We start from the raw sequence: 21689 nt of genomic DNA on the forward strand, positions 1-21689 counted from the left end.
AACACACAAATCATTCACTAGCGAAGTATCACTAAAGACAATAACTATATGTCATGCTAGAATCCAAAGAAGAATATAACCCCCGTCATATGGCAATCGCTAATACGACAGCCTAACACCTGATCCACTAATGTTGCATCACCAACGTCCGATCCTAATATCCAATACCTATGTGTGTAGGTATTGTCTTTATCCAATACACACATATACAGTGGATATAAAAAGTCTACACACCCCTGTTAAAATGTCAGGTTTCTGTGATGTAAAAAAATGAGACAAAGATAAATCATTTCAGAATTTTTTCCACCTTTAATGTGACCTTTAAACTGTACAACTCAATTGAAAAACAAACTGAAATCTTTTAGGTAAAGGGAAATAAAAAACTAAAATAATATGGTTGCATAAGTGTGAACACCCTTAAACTAATACTTTATTGAAGCACCTTTTGATTTTATTACAGCACTCAGTCTTTTTGGGTATGAGTTTTTCAGCATGGCACATCTTGACTTGGCAAGATTTGCCCACTCTTCTTTGCAAAATCACTCTAAATCTGTCAGAATGCGAGGGCATCTGCTGTGCACAGCACTCTTCAGATCACCCCACAGATTTTGAATTGGATTTAGGTCTGGGCTCTGGCTGGGCCATCCCAAAACTTTAATCTTCTTCTGGTGAAGCAATTCCTTTGTTGATTTGGAGATATATATATATATATATATACACACACATACGAACTAACAGAATAGCACTCCAAGGGTCTTTCACAAATAGTAGTCACTTTAATAGTGAACGTTTTCGGATTGCAAAGAATCCATCCTCAGACTTACAAAAGTAACATAACATACCCACCACACCGTGTTATAAATGATTATGCAAACAACCAAACGTGTGCACGCTCTCCTCAGTGGACCCGCCCCCTCAAGAGAACCGGGAGACGTAGTCGGCCGAGGCAACGTGAAGCAAAATAAAAACATCAAAAGGTACAACATGATGATTAAGTAACAATATCACGAAAAATGACATCTATACAATAAGTAAATAATGCAGACGTTACCTAGAGATGTAAGCACCCTATCAGTATATGGTTTAGTATTGCGTGGTTGCCATAGTAACAAAACGCCCGAAACCGGAAATGGTCATATCGGGAAATACTGGGTGAGTGACACATCAAGAGGCACGGCAATAATCAGAATTAACCATCAGACAATAAGAGTGAAATAAACACGATGTAGAATACCTATACTTTGCTTGTCATTAAGTTGTTCAATCACCCACTCAGTAACCAAACGAGGTTGTCATAGCAACTAATACGTAATCAGTTTGAATCAAGAAGCTATCCTAAAAAACTACTATTCAATCAATGTAAAGGAATATTGACCAACCAAGATGTAAATACCCAACAAGAACCACCCAGGATGACATTTGTCACCACATTTACTGGGGACAAGGGACCACTGATGGACACTCTGAAGAAACATTGGGACATTATTAACACAGACAAATCCCTACCTTTGGTCAAAACAGGACCGCCGAGGATAGGCTACAGAAGATCGAGATCTCTACGGGATGTTTTGATTAAAACTGATCCGGTACACTGTTATAAACAGTCCACCTGGCTTGACATCAAGAAATTAGGTGTGTTCCGATGCTTAGAATGCGTTACATGTGGGGGCCTTATTACTGGCTCCACCTTCACCCATCCACATAGACGAAAAACCTATAAACATAGGTTTCGTCTTACTTGTACTACAACTTATATTGTGTATCTTTTACACTGCAGCTGTGGGCTGTATTACGTGGGGAAAACCTCCGATCTCCGAAGTCGAATGACGAATCATCGCTCCGCCATTAGGACCGCATTGAAAAACAGTAACTCTGAAAAAAAACCTGTGGCCAGACATTTCTACGAATTACAGCACAGTGTATCAGATCTTAAATACACCATTATAGATCATTTACTACCTATGCAGAGAGGAGGAAAAAGAGATAAATTGCTTCTGCAGAGAGAAGCAAAATGGACATTTCTACTTGACACTATTATACCCAAGGGCCTAAACACCTACCTAGATTGGCAAGTGTTTCTATAGCCTTATTTGGGGTCCATGATCCATTTCTTCCCATGATCTAGTCTTCAATTATTGGAATTATCTTTTTCTCCTGGATTTTTATTGTAACATTTAGTAATTTAATACGTTATTGATGTAGTATCTGTCACCATGTTCTTTTTTTATATTCCATAATTCACATACCTTTTTTTCAGGGCACATATTTACATTGGTATCGACTGGACTATCTTTAGTGGGTTATAATTTGCCTGAAATTTAGGCTCCCCCCTTTTCCTTTTCGATCCAATATTGTCTGTCCAGCTTATATTTAACTTGTTCGGTTTTGTTTGTTTATTGTTGCTTGGCAACATAGTTGTCACCCATGAAGTATTACCCGCTACTTCCGGTTACGGATTACGTATTAGTTGCTATGACAACCTTGTTTGGTTACTGAGTGGGTGATTGAACAACTTAATGACAAGCAAAGTATAGGTATGCTACATCGTGTTTATTTCACTCTTATTGTCTGATGGTTAATTCTGATTATTGCCGTGCCTCTTGATGTGTCACTCACCCAGTATTTCCCGATATGACCATTTCCGGTTTCGGGCGTTTCGTTACTATAGCAACCACGCAATACTAAACCATATACTGAGAGGGTGCTTACATCTCTAGGTAACGTCTGCATTATTTACTTATTGTCTAGATGTCATTTTTCGTGATATTGTTACTTAATCATTATGTTGTACCTTTTGATGTTTTTATTTTGCTTCACGTTGCCTCGGCCGACTAAGTCTCCCGGTTCTCGAGGGGGCGGCTCCACTGAGGAGAGCGTGCACACGTTTGGTTGTTTGCATAATCATTTATAACACGGTGTGGTGGGTATGTTATGTTACTTTTGTAAGTCTGAGGATGGATTCTTTGCAATCCGAAAATGTTCACTATTAAAGTGACTACTATTTGTGAAAGACCCTTGGAGTGCTATTCTGTTTGTTCGTATTATTTTGGTGATCAGCACCCAGGGCTTGTGTTGACTGAAAATCTGGAGTGCACTTTGTTGAATTTTTTTATATATATATATATATATATATATATATATATATATATATATATATATATATATATATATATATATATATTCAATTAGCCAGTGGCCCAGCACTCCAACCTTGGCAGTGTGTATTCAACCTGGGTGCAATCCTCAAGGAAACTTGTATGTAAAGAAGGGCACTCTCAGGAATTTTTGAAAAGACAACAAATGTATTTATTTTGTCGAATCCAAAACTTGTCATAGGTAGAAAATCCAATGTTGATGTTTCGGCTCTAATATGAGCCTTCTTCAAAACAACTTAAATCTTTAGTCGGCGTCATAGCCATGCTCCCAAACAAGAGTAAAAAGTTAAGAAACATTTATAAGAATGAGACATATTCTGGTTTGAGGTTACACACTACACTCTATAACAAACCCACTGATAAGAACTCCATACTACATTACAACAGCTATCACCCTAACTTTCAGAAAGCAGGGGTTAGCTCCTCTCAGCTCCTGCATGTTGAACGCAACAACACCAAGGAGGCTCACAAGAAGCAACAACTATCCGAAACCGCTGATAACGACTCAATCTGAGAAAGCACACTCACTTAGCCAGCAATCACTCAGTACTAAACCACTGAAGCCGACTGACCAGCGAATGAATTTTATCACCACATTCACACCGGCATCACATATGGTACAGAAAGCAATTAAACAACATTGGCCTATTGTTTCCACAGACCCCTCTCTCCCATTTGGTAATATAGCACCTCCTAGACTGGTGTACAAGAGGGCACAGAACTTGAGGGATTTGTTGGCGAGGACGGACCCCATACCAAGCTACCAGATTCATACCTGGCTACCCCAAGGAAAGAAGGGGTGTTACAGATGTTGCATTACTTGCAATGGAATGATCGTTGGTAATAAGTTCCACCAACCTCACACTAACAAGACCTTCTCCATACGACATTGCTTGACCTGCACTTCGGACTATGTCATCTATGTGATCATTTGTCCATGTTCCTTGTATTATGTGGGTAAAACCATTACCTCTTTCAGAGAGAGGTTGGCAAACCACAAAACAGCTATTAGATTGGCTCTTGAAAAAGGGTCTTCTGATCAACCTGTGGCATGCCACTTTCAACAAGCGGGACATCCTATCTCTGCCTTGAGAGCAATACTCATTGATCACATCCCGAAATCCAGACGGGGGGTGACCGGGCTAAGGCCCTGTTGAGGATGGAGTCACGTTGGATTCATCGTTTGGATACTATTACTCCTAGACGCCTGAATGTGATGATTGATTATAGCTGCTTTTATAAATGACTGTGAGCTTCCTCTCATCTGTTCTGTGAGCTTCTACCATATATATATATATATATATATATATATATATATATATATATATATATATATATATATATATATATATATATATATATATATATATATATATACATATACATACATACATATACACATATACACACACATACATACATACGAAGATGAGAGAGGCCTGCAATTTTCATCATAGGTGTACCTCAACTATGAGAGACAAAATGTGGAGACAAATCCAGAGGTCAAACTTTTTCTGTAAGTCTTCACAAGGTTGTCACACACTGTTGCTGGTATGTTGGCCCATTCCTGCATGCAGATCTCCTCTAGAGCAGTGATGTTTTGGGGCTGTCGCTGGGCAACACAGACTTTAAACTCCCTCCAAAGGTTTTCTATGGGGTTGAGATCTGGAGACTGGCTAGGCCACTCCAGGACCTTGAAATGCTTCTTACGAAGCCACCCCTTCGTTGCCCGGGCGGTGTGTTTGGGATCATTGTCATGCTGAAAGACCCAGCCACGTTTCATCTTCAATGCCTTTGCTGATGGAAGGAGGTTTGCACTCAAAATCTCACGATACATGGCCCCATTCATTCTTTCATGTACACGGATCAGTCGTCCTGTTCCCTTTTCAGATAAACAGCCCCAAAGCATGATGTTGCCACCCCCATGCTTCACAGTAGGTATGGTGTTCTTTGGTTGCAACTCAGCATTCTCTCTCCTCCAAACACGACAAGTTGTGTTTCTACCAAACAGTTCTACTTTGGTTTCATCTGACCATATGACATTCTCCCAATCCGCTTCTGGATCATCCAAATGCTCTCTAGCATACTTCAGACGGGCCCGGACATGTACTGGCTTAAGCAGGGGGACACGTCTGGCACTGCAGGATCTGAGTCCCTGGCGGCGTAGTGTGTTACTTATCGTAGCCTTTGTTACGTTGGTCCCAGCTCTCTGCAGGTTATTCACTAGGTCCCCGCGTGTGGTTCTGGGATGTTTGCTCACCATTCTTGTGATCATTTTGAGCCCACGGGGTGAGATCTTGCGTGGAGCCCCAGATTGAGGGAGATTATCAGTGGTCTTGTATGTCTTCCATTTTCTAATTATTGCTCCCACAGTTGATTTCTTTCTTCACACCAAGCTTCTTGTCTATTGCAGATTCAGTCTTCCCAGCCTGGTGCAGATCTACAATTTTGTTTCTGGTGTCCTTCGACAGCTCTTTGGTCTTCACCATAGTGGAGTTTGGAGTGTGACTGAGGTTGTGGACAGGTGTCTTTTATACTGATAACAAGTTCAAACAGGTGCCATTAATACAGGTAATGAGTGGAGGACAGAGGAGCCTCTTAAAGAAGAAGATACAGGTCTGTGAGAGCCAGAAATCTTGCTTTTTTGTAATATGCAAATAAATTCTTTCCAAATCAGACAATGTGATTGTCTGGATTTGTTTCCACATTTTGTCTCTCATAGCTGAGGTATACATATGATGAAAATTACAGGCCTCTCTCATCTTCTTAAGTGGGAAAACTTGCACAATTGGTGGCTGACTAAATACTTTTTTGCCCCACTATATATATATATATATATATATATATATATATATATATATATATATATATATATATATATATATATATATATATATATATATATATATATATATATATATATATATATATATATATATATATATATATATATTCCATTTTTGCTTTTAAATCTTAACTGTGAGCTTGTACCGCGGTATACATTTACGATTGTTTGGTTGCCAATGGCAACAATTACTTACAGCCGCATTGGATCGTTACACGCATGCGTGAGTAAGACGCTTCTTACTCTGACGCGTGAGGCTATCCGACGTCGCTATGGCAACGTCGTGCCATGCGTCATCACGCTAGGCACGTAACGTCATTGCCAGGAATGGGAAGACGCGAGTGGCGGCATGGCGGCAAAAGTTTGTTATTTCTTATCTTTAAAAGGGGTATGTTTTTATTTATGTGTTAATATCGATTTTAAGTGTGTTGCATATTCTTTTGTTCTCTTGCTGACATTTGACAAAGGCACAATTTGGTGCCGAAACGTTATGTCATTTTAACTATGCCTTAATAAAATTGTTATATTTTATCAAGACCAAATGAGTGCCTGCATTCTGTGGAATACTTGGATGATCTTTAGCAGAGCACCGTGGCATTAATGGAGTGGTGAGATTGTGCTTTCCCTCAAAGGAAAATAAATATATATATATATATATATATATATATATATATATATATATATATATATATATATATATATATATATATATATATATATATATATATATATATATATATATATATATATATATATATATATATATATATATATATACACACACACACATATATACACACACATATACACATACACACACACACACATACAAAACACGGAAGGGGACTGCACTCCAAGACCGGACCGGGTACACATCCCATGACCCAGCAACATGCTCAGCCCTGGGTGCTCAGTGGCACTCACAAAAAGCTGTGCTGTCACCAGAGTCACAGACAGTTAACCCCAGACAGGAGTGGGTGCAAGAACCATAGGGGAATTACAAAACAAATTAATACAACACATAGAGAAAACCCTGCACTCACCAGCAAGCTCACAGTTAAGATTTAAGCAAAAATGGAAAGGTTAGTTACCGCATTTGGCCAAATGGGACAAGCCCAGGTACCACGTCAAGGTCCTTTAACTTTATAGACAGGTGCATCCAATCATGAGAAAAAGTATTTATGGCGGCCAATTGCAAGTTGTTGTTCTCTTTGACTCTCCTCTGAAGAGTGGCAACATGGGGGCCTCAAAACAACTCTCAAATGACCTGAAAACAAAGATTGTTCAACATAATGGTTTAGGGGAAGGCTACAAAAAGCTATCGCAGAGATTTAAGCTGTCAGTGTCCTCTGTGAGGAACATAGTGAGGAAATGGAAGACCACAGGCACATTTCTTGTTAAGGCAAGAAGTAAAATATCGAAGAGGCAAAGGATGGTGAGACTGGTCAAAAACAGCCCACAGACCACCTCCAAAGACCTACAACATCATCTTGCAGCAGATGGTGTCACTGTGCTTCGTTCAACAATTCAGCACACTTTGCACAAGGAGAAGCTGTATGGGAGAGTGATGCAAAAGAAGCCTTTTCTGCACACACGCCACAAACAGAGTTGCTTGAGGTATGCAAACGCACATTTGGACAAGTTAGCTTTTATTTTAGAAGAAGGTGCTGTGGACTGATGAAACAAAGATTGAGTTATTTGGTCATAACAAGGGGCGTTATGCATGGCGGCAAAAGAAAACAGCTTTCAAAGACAAACACTTGCTAGCCACAGTAAAATTTGGTGGATGTTCCATCATGCTGTTGGGTTTCGGGGTCAGTACTGGGAATCTTGTTTAAGTTGAGGGTCGCATGGATTCAACTCAATATCAGCAGATACTTGAGAATAATGTTGAGGAATCAGTCACAAAGTTGAAGTTACGTCGGAGCTGGATATTTCAACAAGACAACAAACCAAAACATTGCTCAAAATCTACTCTGACATTTATGCAGAGGAACAAGTACAATGTTCTGGAATGGCCATCCCAGTCCCCAGACCTGAATATCATTGAAAATCTGTGGGGTGATTTGAAGCAGGCTGTCCATGCTCGGCAACCATCAAAACTAACTGAACTGGAGATGTTTTTGCAAGGAGGAATGGACCAAAATCCCTTCATCCAGAATCCAGACACTCATTATAGGAAGCATCTAGAGGCTGTTATTTCTGCTAAAGGAGGCTCTACTAAATATTGATGCAATATTTATGTTGGGGTGCCCAAATTTATGCACCTGTCTAATTTTGTTTTGATTAATATTGCACATTTTCTGTTAATCCAATAAACCTCATTTCACTACTGAAATATTACTGTGTCCTTCAGTTATTTGATAGACCAAAATGAAATTGCTGATCCAAACACCCAATTATTTATAAATGAAAATCATTTAAATTGTCAGGGGTGCCTGAACTTTTGCATACGACTTATATATTATAAATCAATGTAAATATTTGCATAGGAAATTAGCACATCTAGGCAAGTATCCCCGCTTGCTTTTCCCCAGAAATTCTTAATATACAATGTTACCAATGCACAAGAGAATTGTGGCTAAGATATGCAAATTAGATACGCAAATTCTCAGGGTTTTTTTGCTTCAAAATACTGTTTTGACACAGCGATCCTTTTAACAGGATTATGACAGCAAACCAGAAATCACTCACTAGACAGCCTGTTTCGTTCTTTTTGGAACTCATCAGTAGGAGATAAATTTCTGGTTGCTGCATTGGTAAAGCTATTTTCATGGTTAAACCAAAATTCATTAAAATTATAGGGGAGATAAAAAACTGAAATTAAAATCCTCCATGTCTCAAAATTAAATCAATGTAAATATTTGCATAGGAAATGAGATGTGCTAATTTCCTATGCAAATATTTACATTGATTTAAATTTTGAGACATGGAGGATTTTAATTTCAGATTATATATATATATATAAAAAAACACACACACAAGTCCTGGTGAACATTTCCTAAAAAAAAATGTCAAATTATACCTTGAACAAAAATTAGTATAGCCGAAAAACAGCCTAAAACCTAGGGGGGCAGCAAAATTTTGAGTGCCTAGGGCAGCACAAAACCTAAATACGCCACTGTACACAGTATTATATACATAGAAAGACACCAGGCACAGCATATACAGACATACACAGTATTCTATACAGAGACAGACATAGTATAATATAAAGAAACAGACCCCAGGCACAGTATATACAAACATACACAGCATTATATACAGAGACAGACACCAGGCACAGTATATACAGACATAGACAGTATTATATACACAGACACACACACACACGGCAGTATAATACAGACACACACACACGGCAGTATAATACAGACACACACACACGGCAGTATAATACAGACACACACACACGGCAGTATAATACAGACACACACACACGGCAGTATAATACAGACACACACACACGGCAGTATAATACAGACAGACACACACGGCAGTATAATACAGACACACACGGCAGTATAATACAGACACACACGGCAGTATAATACAGACACACACGGCAGTATAATACAGACACACACGGCAGTATAATACAGACACACACGGCAGTATAATACAGACACACACGGCAGTATAATACAGACACACACGGCAGTATAATACAGACATACACGGCAGTATAATACAGACATACACGGCAGTATATACAGACACACACGGCAGTATAATACAGACACACACGGCAGTATAATACAGACACACACACACACACGGCAGTATAATACAGACACACACACACACGGCAGTATAATACAGACACACACACACACGGCAGTATAATACAGACACACACACACACGGCAGTATAATACAGACACACACACACACGGCAGTATAATACAGACACACACGGCAGTATAATACAGACACACACGGCAGTATAATACAGACACACACGGCAGTATAATACAGACACACACGGCAGTATAATACAGACACACACGGCAGTATAATACAGACACACACGGCAGTATAATACAGACACACACGGCAGTATAATGCAGACACACACGGCAGTATAATGCAGACACACACGGCAGTATAATGCAGACACACACGGCAGTATAATGCAGACACACACGGCAGTATAATACAGACACACACGGCAGTATAATACACACACACACACGGCAGTATAATACACACACACACACGGCAGTATAATACACACACACACACGGCAGTATAATACACACACACACGGCAGTATAATACACACACACAGCAGTATATACAGACATACACAGCAGTATATACAGACACAGTATATACAGACATACACAGCAGTATATACAGACACAGTATATACAGACATACACAGCAGTATATACAGACACAGTATATACAGACATACACAGCAGTATATACAGACACAGTATATACAGACATACACAGCAGTATATACAGACACAGTATATACAGACATACACAGCAGTATATACAGACACAGTATATACAGACATACACAGCAGTATATACAGACACAGTATATACAGACATACACAGCAGTATATACAGACAGACACAGCAGTATATACAGACACAGTATATACAGACATACACAGCAGTATATACAGACACAGTATATACAGACATACACAGCAGTATATACAGACACAGTATATACAGACATACACAGCAGTATATACAGACACAGTATATACAGACATACACAGCAGTATATACAGACACAGTATATACAGACATACACAGCAGTATATACAGACACAGTATATACAGACATACACAGCAGTATATACAGACACAGTATATACAGACATACACAGCAGTATATACAGACACAGTATATACAGACATACACAGCAGTATATACAGACACAGTATATACAGACATACACAGCAGTATATACAGACACAGTATATACAGACATACACAGCAGTATATACAGACACAGTATATACAGACATACACAGCAGTATATACAGACACAGTATATACAGACACACACAGCAGTATATACAGACACAGTATATACAGACACACACAGCAGTATATACAGACACAGTATATACAGACACACACAGCAGTATATACAGACACAGTATATACAGACACACACAGCAGTATATACAGACACAGTATATACAAACATACACAGCAGTATATACAAACATACACAGCAGTATATAGAGACACACACAGCAGTATATAGAGACACACACAGCAGTATAATACAGACATACACAGCAGTATATACAGACATACACAGCAGTATAATACAGACACACACAGCAGTATAATACAGACACACACAGCAGTATAATACAGACACACACAGCAGTATAATACAGACACACACAGCAGTATAATACAGACACACACAGCAGTATAATACAGACACACACAGCAGTATAATACAGACACACACAGCAGTATAATACAGACACACACAGCAGTATAATACAGACACACACAGCAGTATATACAGACATACAAGGCACAGTATATACAGACATACAAGGCACAGTATATACAGACATACACAGCAGTATATACAGACACAAGGCACAGTATATACAGACATACACCGCAGTATATACAGACCCCGGGTACACACATGCAGATATTACACACCATGTTTGCTTTGCTTCATCTCGAGCAGTAACTACAGACACGTGTTATTGTACAAAAATCAGCTTATGGTCATGTTTCAGTGATCAAGAATCCCTGTCGGCCATGATTGTTATTGGCAAGGAGGCTGAACCAGCAAGGATTTAAGAGAAGGGCAACATCCCGATCCGCCATCTTTTTCATGGGCGTAACGTTTGCATAGGTTATTGGTGAAGCATTATGGGATATGATATATGGGATTTGGTATACCGCATGAAGCATACATCTGCCATCTTTGTTATGTCACAGCGTGATTGACACATATTCTGTATTTATCAGCTCTATTCAATTGATTCCAGCTTCCTCTTCCACGCTACAAATTATTATTGCTGTTGTCAGTACAATTATTATTATTATTATTGATATTAATAAAAAGTTGCATATAATACTGAAACCTGATTTTGCTTTAGCTGATATACCCCTTAATTATATATATTTTTTTAAAGTGTATTAAAGGGACAGTGACCACTGCTTTGAGATTGTAATATAAAATGGTCTGGTTGCTTCTGTAATATTATCTAAAACCACAGAGCACCCATTGTATATAAACACTCCTGCTGGCATTTGTTCTGGTTCCTGGACTATTTAAGCATCAGGGACAAGGGGTGGGCAAATAAGTAAAAATCTATTTATTACCCCCGAGGTACAAGGGGTTGCATCTTGCTGATTACATATACCTAAAACACATAAGGGCTTTATTTATATAAACTGAATGATACAATAATACAAGGGGGACTTTTAGCCAATGGAGGAAGTTTAGATAGTTTGATTAAATACAGTTACAACAAATAAATTCATTCATTATTTATATTGCCTGCTTTTCATGTAATTTACCTTCTCAAACTGTGCCATTTCCTCCCCACCAGGGATGCAGTGCACCTCCTATGGTTCCTTTAAGGCCTGGGAGGTGTAGCTGAGTGAGGCAGACTTGAGGGTGGAGCTATAGCTTAAAGGCTTCTGGGTGTGGCGCAACATTGGGACTTTTAAAGGGACATAAAACACATCATTTTTTCTTTCATGAATCAGATAGAGCAAACACTTTTAAATAACTTTCTAATTTACTTCTATTATCACATGCTCTTTGTTCTTTTGGTATCTTTTGTTGAAAAGCAGCCAGTAGCGAGCAGTCACCCCCAAACTGTTTTCCCTCCAGTGTACAGCGCCAGTTTAAAGGTAAAATTCAACAAAAACTATAAGGCTGGCTCTATAGGGGGCGCTTAATGATAGAAAACATAAAACATACAAGGTGAAACAAAGTATATACAGATAATGATACACAACAATAACCCTAGTCACAGGATATACTGAACTCCCATATATTGTCAGTTCATCAGGGGTTAAAGTCTCTGGACTCCCATATATTGTCAGTTCATCAGGGGTTAAAGCTCCTGGACTCCCATATATTGTCAGTTCATCAGGGGTTAAAGCTCCTGGACTCCCATATATTGTCAGTTCATCAGGGGTTAAAGTCCCTGGACTCCCATATATTGTCAGTTCATCAGGGGTTAAAGTCCCTGGACTCCCATACATTGTCAGTTCATCAAGGGTTAAAACTTCTGGACTCCCATATATTGTCAGTTCATCAGGGGTTAAAGCTCCTGGACTCCCATATATTGTCAGTTCATCAGGGGTTAAAGTCTCTGGACTCCCATATATTGTCAGTTCATCAGGGGTTAAAGTCTCTGGACTCCCATATATTGTCAGTTCATCAGGGGTTAAAGCTCCTGGACTCCCATATATTGTCAGTTCATCAGGGGTTAAAGTCTCTGGACTCCCATATATTGTCAGTTCATCAGGGGTTAAAGTCTCTGAACTCCCATATATTGTCAGTTCATCAGGGGTTAAAGTCTCTGGACTCCCATATATTGTCAGTTCATCAGTGGTTAAAGCTCCTGGACTCCCATATATTGTCAGTTCATCAGGGGTTAAAGACCTTGGACTCCCATATATTGTCAGTTCATCAGGGGTTAAAGTCTCTGGACTCCCATATATTGTCAGTTCATCAGGGGTTAAAGCTCCTGGACTCCCATATATTGTCAGTTCATCAGGGGTTAAAGCTCCTGGACTCCCATATATTGTCAGTTCATCAGGGGTTAAAGCTCCTGGACTCCCATATATTGTCAGTTCATCAGGGGTTAAAGCTCCCTGGACTCCCATATATTGTCAGTTCATCAGGGGTTAAAGCTCCCTGGACTCCCATATATTGTCAGTTCATCAGGGGTTAAAGCTCCCTGGACTCCCATATATTGTCAGTTCATCAGGGGTTAAAGCTCCCTGGACTCCCTTATATTGTCAGTTCATCAGGGGTTAAAGATCCTGGACTCCCATATATTGTCAGTTCATCAGGGGTTAAAGATCCTGGACTCCCATATATTGTCAGTTCATCAGGGGTTAAAGCTCCTGGACTCCCATATATTGTCAGTTCATCAGGGGTTAAAGCTCCGTGGACTCCCATATATTGTCAGTTCATCAGGGGTTAAAGGCCCTGGACTCCCATATATTGTCAGTTCATCAGGGGTTAAAGGCCCTGGACTCCCATATATTGTCAGTTCATCAGGGGTTAAAGCTCCTGGACTCCCATATATTGTCAGTTCATCAAGAGTTAAAGCTCCTGGACTCCCATATATTGTCAGTTTATCAGGGGTTAAAGCTCCTTGGACTCCCATATATTGTCAGTTCATCAGGGGTTAAAGCTCCCTGGACTCCCATATATTGTCAGTTTATCAGGGGTTAAAGCTCCTTGGACTCCCATATATTGTCAGTTCATCAGGGGTTAAAGCTCCCTGGACTCCCATATATTGTCAGTTCATCAGGGGTTAAAGCTCCTGGACTCCCATATATTGTCAGTTCATCAGGGGTTAAAGCTCATGGACTCCCATATATTGTCAGTTCATCAGGGGTTAAAGCTCATGGACTCCCATATATTGTCAGTTCATCAGGGGTTAAAGCTCCTGGACTCCCATATATTGTCAGTTCATCAGGGGTTAAAGCTCCTGGACTCCCATATATTGTCAGTTCATCAGGGGTTAAAGCTCCCTGGACTCCCATACATTGTCAGTTCATCAGGGGTTAAAGATCCTGGACTCCCATATATTGTCAGTTCATCAGGGGTTAAAGATACTGGACTCCCATATATTGTCAGTTCATCAGGGGTTAAGGCTCCCTGGACTCCCATATATTGTCAGTTCATCAGGGGTTAAAGCTCCTGGACTCCCATATATTGTCAGTTCATCAGGGGTTAAAGCTCCCTGGACTCCCATATATTGTCAGTTCATCAGGGGTTAAAGCTCCTGGACTCCCGTATATTGTCAGTTCATCAGGGGTTAAGGCTCCCTGGACTCCCGTATATTGTCAGTTCATCAGGGGTTAAAGTTCCTGGACTCCCATATATTGTCAGTTCATCAGGGGTTAAAGTTCCTGGACTCCCATATATTGTCAGTTCATCAGGGGTTAAAGCTCCTGGACTCCCATATATTGTCAGTTCATCAGGGGTTAAAGCTCCTGGACTCCCATATATTGTCATTTCATCAGGGGTTAAAGTCCCTGGACTTCCATATATTGTCAGTTCATCAGGGGTTAAAGTCCCTGGACTTCCATATATTGTCAGTTCATCAGGGGTTAAAGCTCCTGGACTCCCATATATTGTCAGCTCATCAGGGGTTAAAGTCCCTGGACTCCCATATATTGTCAGTTCATCAAGGGTTAAAGCTCCTGGACTCCCATATATTGTCAGTTCATCAGGGGTTAAAGTCCCTGGACTCCCATATATTGTCAGTTCATCAGGGGTTAAAGCTTATCTCAGTTATATTAATACAATTTTTACCTCTGTGATTACCCTGTATCTAACCCTCTGCAGACTGCTCCTTATCTCAGTTATATTAATATACTTTTTACCTCTGTGATTACCTTGTATCTAAGCCTCTGCAGACTGCCCCTTATCTCAGTTATATTAATATACTTTTTACCTCTGTGATTATCCTGTATCTAACCCTCTGCAGACTGCTCCTTATCTCAGTTATATTAATACACTTCTTACCTCTGTGATTACCTTGTATCTAACCCTCTGCAGACTGCTCCTTATCTCATTTATATTAATATACTTTTTACCTCTGTGATTACCTTGTATCTAACCCTCTGCAGACTGCTCCTTATCTCATTTATATTAATATACTTTTTACCTCTGTGATTATCTTGTATCTAACCCTCTGCAGACTGCTCCTTATCTCAGTTATATTAATATACTTTTTACCTCTGTGATTACCTTGTATCTAAGCCTTTGTAGACTGCCCCTTATCTCAGTTATATTAATATACTTTTCACTTCTGTGATTACCCTGTATCTAAGCCTCTGCAGACTGCTCCTTATCTCAGTTATATTAATATACTTTTTACCTCTGTGATTACCTTGTATCTAAGCCTCTGCAGACTGCCCCTTATCTCAGTTATATTAATATACTTTTTACCTCTGGGATTACCTTGTATCTAAACCACTGCAGACTGCCTCTTATCTCAGTTATATTAATATACTTTTTACCTCTGTGATTACCTTGTATCTAAGCCTCTGCAGACTGCTCCTTATCTCAGTTATATTAATATACCTTTTACCTCTGTGATTACCTTGTATCTAACCCTCTGCAGACTGCCCCTTATCTCAGTTATATTAATATACTTTTTTCCTCTGTAATTACCTTGTATCTAAGCCTCTGCAGACTGCTCCTTATCTCAGTTATATTAATATACTTTTTACCTCTGTGATTACCTTGTATCTAAGCCTCTGCAGACTGCCCCTTATCTCAACTGACAAATAGTGAAACAAGGTGTTTCACTCAAAGGTATGCACTTATAGCACTCTATAGCCCAGACTGTAAGGTTGAACTTCACGGTTGGAGATAAAATATAACTTTTATTATTATTATTACAAATTAAAATTGAATAACACACAAAAAACACTCAAATAGTAAAAACCAAATGTTAGATAGAGCTGATAAATGATTTTGTTACTATGATGTCAAGAGTCTGACATCAAATTAGTAAATATAATTCCAATGTTTATTCTATTATCAGTGTAACCGAGTTACAGAGTCATTAAATGTGGTGCCGGGAAATACCACAATTATACTCTAGTATCCGCTGATTGTGACCGTACTGGGGACATAAATCTGATAATCCGTGTGTTATACTATAGGGCATCTGTTAGTGTGACAGGTCATGGACTGATGTGTTAATAATAACTATTATTCTCCAGTTGTCAGTCTTGTCCTTAGGGCTGGATTAATAACACTGTATCTCTCCAATTCAGGTTCAGGGATGTATGTATAGTATTGTGCACTAACTGGGTTATAAATAGTGGGGTTTAATATCCCCAACACCTTTACTGAAGATAAATATTTAGGTAGGTCCCTAAGGAATATTGATGGGTGATACGTGTGAGCTAAGTTGCTTCTGTTATAGGATATGAGTATCAGGTGCCAAGTAAGTAGCCTATACGGGCTGTATCAGTTCCTAAACACAGTGTTTATTTCTCTATTTTTATTCCCCTGACTATGTCAGGTTACTCATTGCATTCAAATACTGAAAAGTATTAGCTGATATTGTATTATACAATGTTGTCCATGTTGGCAGACTAATGCTTTATGTGATGTATATTTCACACTTGGTCATTAATGCTCTTGCTAGAGAGTATCAGGGGGATTAAAGGGTTAATGCACGTAAAGGGTATTGCCCACTGGTCACTCTCTAGGTTTACTGATATTATGTTATATGTTATTATTAAAGGACTAATACCTTATAGAGTGTATATTATTCACACTTTATTGCTGATGTTCTTGCTAGAGAGTATCAGGGGGATTAAAGGGTTAATGCACGTAAAGGGTATTGCCCACTGGTCACTCTCTAGGTTTACTGATATTATGTTATATGTTATTATTAAAGGACTAATACCTTATAGAGTGTATATTATTCACACTTTATTGCTGATGTTCTTGCTAGAGAGTATCAGGGGGATTAAAGGGTTAATGCACGTAAAGGGTATTGCCCACTTGTCACTCTCTAGGTTTACTGATATTATGTTATATGTTATTATTAAAGGACTAATACCTTATAGAGTGTATATTATTCACACGTTATTGCTGATGTTCTTGCAAGAGAGTATCAGGGGGATTAAAGGGTTAATGCACGTAAAGGGTATTATCCACTGGTCACTCTCTAGGTTTACTGATATTATGTTATATGTTATTATTAAAGGACTAATACCTTATAGAGTGTATATTATTCACACTTTATTGCTGATGTTCTTGCAAGAGAGTATCTAGGGGGTTAACAAGTTAATGCACGTAAAGGGTATTATCCCCTGGTTACTCTCTGAGTTTACTGTAGAAGTTAATATGCCAGAGGTTTACCTCAGGGTAAATATTCGTGTTTGTTTTACAGCAGTATTAAAGATTAGTGCATATAGAGTTTATGTGATAATAATATTTTGGTTAGAAGCAATACTAGTTACTTATATGTCCCACATCAATACACAAGTGGGGTATCCAAAAATATCTTGCCTAAAGTTACAGGCGTATTATCACCTCATAAATATAAGAAAGTACTGCTTATTATCTGTTGTGATTGGTGTTTAACAGTCTCAGTGTAAATCCCCAGACTCCGGTAACTGCTGTTCTTAAAATGTCACCGCTATGATTATAAATGCGATTCAGATAATATATAAGGTGTTCCCATCACTAGTTCCCTTGTTAGAATACTAGTGCTTCGGTTCTATCCGTTATTGTTATAGTTATAATTAAATTAGTGCAGGATGTTATAATGTATTTAATACATCCTATAAAGTTAGCATTATAACATCCTGCTCTAATTTAATTACGGTATACGCCTGTAACTTTAGGCAAGATATTTTTGGATACCCCACTTGTGTATTGATGTGGGACATATAAGTAACTAGTATTGCTTCTAACCAAAATATTATTATCACATAAACTCTATATGCACTAATATTTAATACTGCTGTAAAACAAACACGAATATTTACCCTGAGGTAAACCTCTGGCATATTAACTTCTACAGTAAACTCAGAGAGTAACCAGTGGGCAATACCCTTTACGTGCATTAACCCTTTAATCCCCCTGATACTCTCTAGCAAGAGCATTAATGACCAAGTGTGAAATATACATCACATAAAGCATTAGTCTGCCAACATGGACAACATTGTATAATACAATATCAGCTAATACTTTTCAGTATTTGAATGCAATGAGTAACCTGACATCGTCAGGGGAATAAAAATAGAGAAATAAACACTGTGTTTAGGAACTGATACAGCCCGTATAGGCTACTTACTTGGCACCTGATACTCATATCCTATAACAGAAGCAACTTAGCTCACACGTATCACCCATCAATATTCCTTAGGGACCTACATAACTATTTATCTTCAGTAAAGGTGTTGGGGATATTAAACCCCACTATTTATAACCCAGTTAGTGCACAATACTATACATACATCCCTGAACCTGAATTGGAGAGATACAGTGTTATTAATCCAGCCCTAAGGACAAGACTGACAACTGGAGAATAATAGTTATTATTAACACATCAGTCCATGACCTGTCACACTAACAGATGCCCTATAGTATAACACACGGATTATCAGATTTATGTCCCCAGTACGGTCACAATCAGCGGATACTAGAGTATAATTGCGGTATTTCCCGGCACCACATTTAATGACTCTGTAACTCGGTTACACTGATAATAGAATAAACATTGGAATTATATTTACTAATTTGATGTCAGACTCTTGACATCATAGTAACAAAATCATTTATCAGCTCTATCTAACATTTGGTTTTTAACTATTTCAGTGTTTTTTGTGTGTTATTCAATTTTAATTTGTAATAATAATAATAAAAGTTATATTTTAACTCCAACCGTGAAGTTCAACCTTACAGTCTGGGCTATAGAGTGCTATAAGTGCATACCTTTGAGTGAAACACCTTGTTTCACTATTTGTCAGTTCAGATTAATTTATGCACAAGCACCAACCCACTTCAATAACTTATGTGATATGAGATACTATTAGTATAACTAATGTGGGGTCAGCCTAAATAGTGCCATTGTAAACAATTTATATTGCCCCTTATCTCAGTTATATTAATACACTTTTTACCTCTGTGATTACTCTGTATCTAACCCTCTGCAGACTGCTCCTTATCTCAGTTATATTAATATACATTTTACCTCTGTGATTAACTTGTATCTAAGCCTCTGCAGAATGCCCCTTATCTCAGTTATATTAATATACTTTTTACCTCTGTGATTACTCTGTATCTAAGCCTCTGCAGACTGCTCCTTATCTCAGTTATATTAATATACCTTTTACCTCTGTGATTAACTTGTATCTAAGCCTCTGCAGACTGCTCCTTATCTCAGTTATATTAATATACTTTTTACCTCTGTGATTACCTTGTATCTAACCCTCTGCAGACTGCTCCTTATCTCAGTTATATTAATACACTTTTTACCTCTGTGATTACCCTGTATCTAACCCTCTGCAGACTGCTCCTTATCTCAGTTATATTAATATAATTTTTACCTCTGTGATTACCCTGTATCTAAGCCTCTGCAGACTGCCCCTTATCTCAGTTATATTAATATACGTTTTACCTCTGTGATTACCTTTTATCTAACCCTCTACAGACTCCTCCTTATCTCAGTTATATTAATATACATTTTACTTCTGTGATTACCTTGTATCTAAACCTCTGCAGACTGCTCCTCATCTCAGTTATATTAATATACTTTTTACCTCTGTGATTACCTTGTATCTAAGTCTCTGCAGACTGCTCCTTATCTCAGTTATATTAATATACTTTTTACCTCTGTGATTACCCTGTATCTAACCCTCTGCAGACTGCTCCTTATCTCAGTTATATTAATATACTTTTTACCTCTGTGATTACCCTGTATCTAAGCCTCTGCAGATTGCTCCTCATCTCAGTTATATTAATATACTTTTTACCTCTGTGATTACCCTGTATCTAACCCTCTGCAGACTGCTCCTTATCTCAGTTATATTAATATACTTTTTACCTCTGTGATTACCTTGTATCTAAGCCTCTGCAGACTGCTCCTTATCTCAGTTATATTAATATACTTTTTACCTCTCTGATTACCCTGTATCTAACCCTCTGCAGACTGCTCCTTATCTCAGTTATATTAATATAATTTTTACCTCTGCGATTACCCTGTATCTAACCCTCTGCAGACTGCCCCTTATCTCAGTTATATTAATACACTTTTTACTTCTGTGATTACCTTGTATCTAAACCTCTGCAGACTGCTCCTCATCTCAGTTATATTAATATACTTTTTACCTCTGTGATTACCCTGTATCTAAGTCTCTGCAGACTGCTCCTTATCTCAGTTATATTAATATACTTTTTACCTCTGTGATTACCCTGTATCTAAGCCTCTGCAGATTGCTCCTCATCTCAGTTATATTAATATACTTTTTACCTCTGTGATTACCTTGTATCTAAGCCTCTGCAGACTGCTCCTTATCTCAGTGATATTAATATACTTTTTACCTCTGTGATTACCCTGTATCTAACCCTCTGCAGACTGCTCCTTATCTCAGTTATATTAATATAGTTTTTACCTCTGTGATTACCTTGTATCTAAGCCTCTGCAGACTGCTCCTTATCTCAGTGATATTAATATACTTTTTACCTCTGTGATTACCTTGTATCTAAGCCTCTGCAGACTGCTCCTTATCTCATTTATATTAATATACTTTTTACCTCTGTGATTACCTTGTATCTAACCCTCTGCAGACTGCTCCTTATCTCAGTTATATTAATATACATTTTACCTCTGTGATTACCTTGTATCTAACCCTCTGCAGACTGCTCCTTATCTCAGTTATATTAATATAATTTTTACCTCTGCGATTACCCTGTATCTAACCCTCTGCAGACTGCTCCTTATCTCAG

General features: G+C 38.4%; 1 protein-coding gene across 1 annotated transcript in view; it reads right to left on the reverse strand.

Annotated features, from left to right (window-relative positions):
- Positions 1 to 12672, reverse strand: part of LOC128635638 (zinc finger protein OZF-like) — a 29583-nt gene extending 16911 nt beyond the window's left edge. Inside the window, exon 1 of the mRNA XM_053688721.1 lies at positions 12533 to 12672. Coding sequence (XP_053544696.1) covers positions 12533 to 12550 — 18 coding nt within the window. The 5' untranslated portion in view covers positions 12551 to 12672. The remainder of the gene's footprint in view (positions 1 to 12532) is intronic.
- Positions 12673 to 21689: the final 9017 nt, after the last annotated feature.

Source organism: Bombina bombina, chromosome 7, assembly GCF_027579735.1.
Source record: "Bombina bombina isolate aBomBom1 chromosome 7, aBomBom1.pri, whole genome shotgun sequence".
Classification (NCBI taxonomy): Eukaryota; Metazoa; Chordata; class Amphibia; order Anura; family Bombinatoridae; genus Bombina; species Bombina bombina.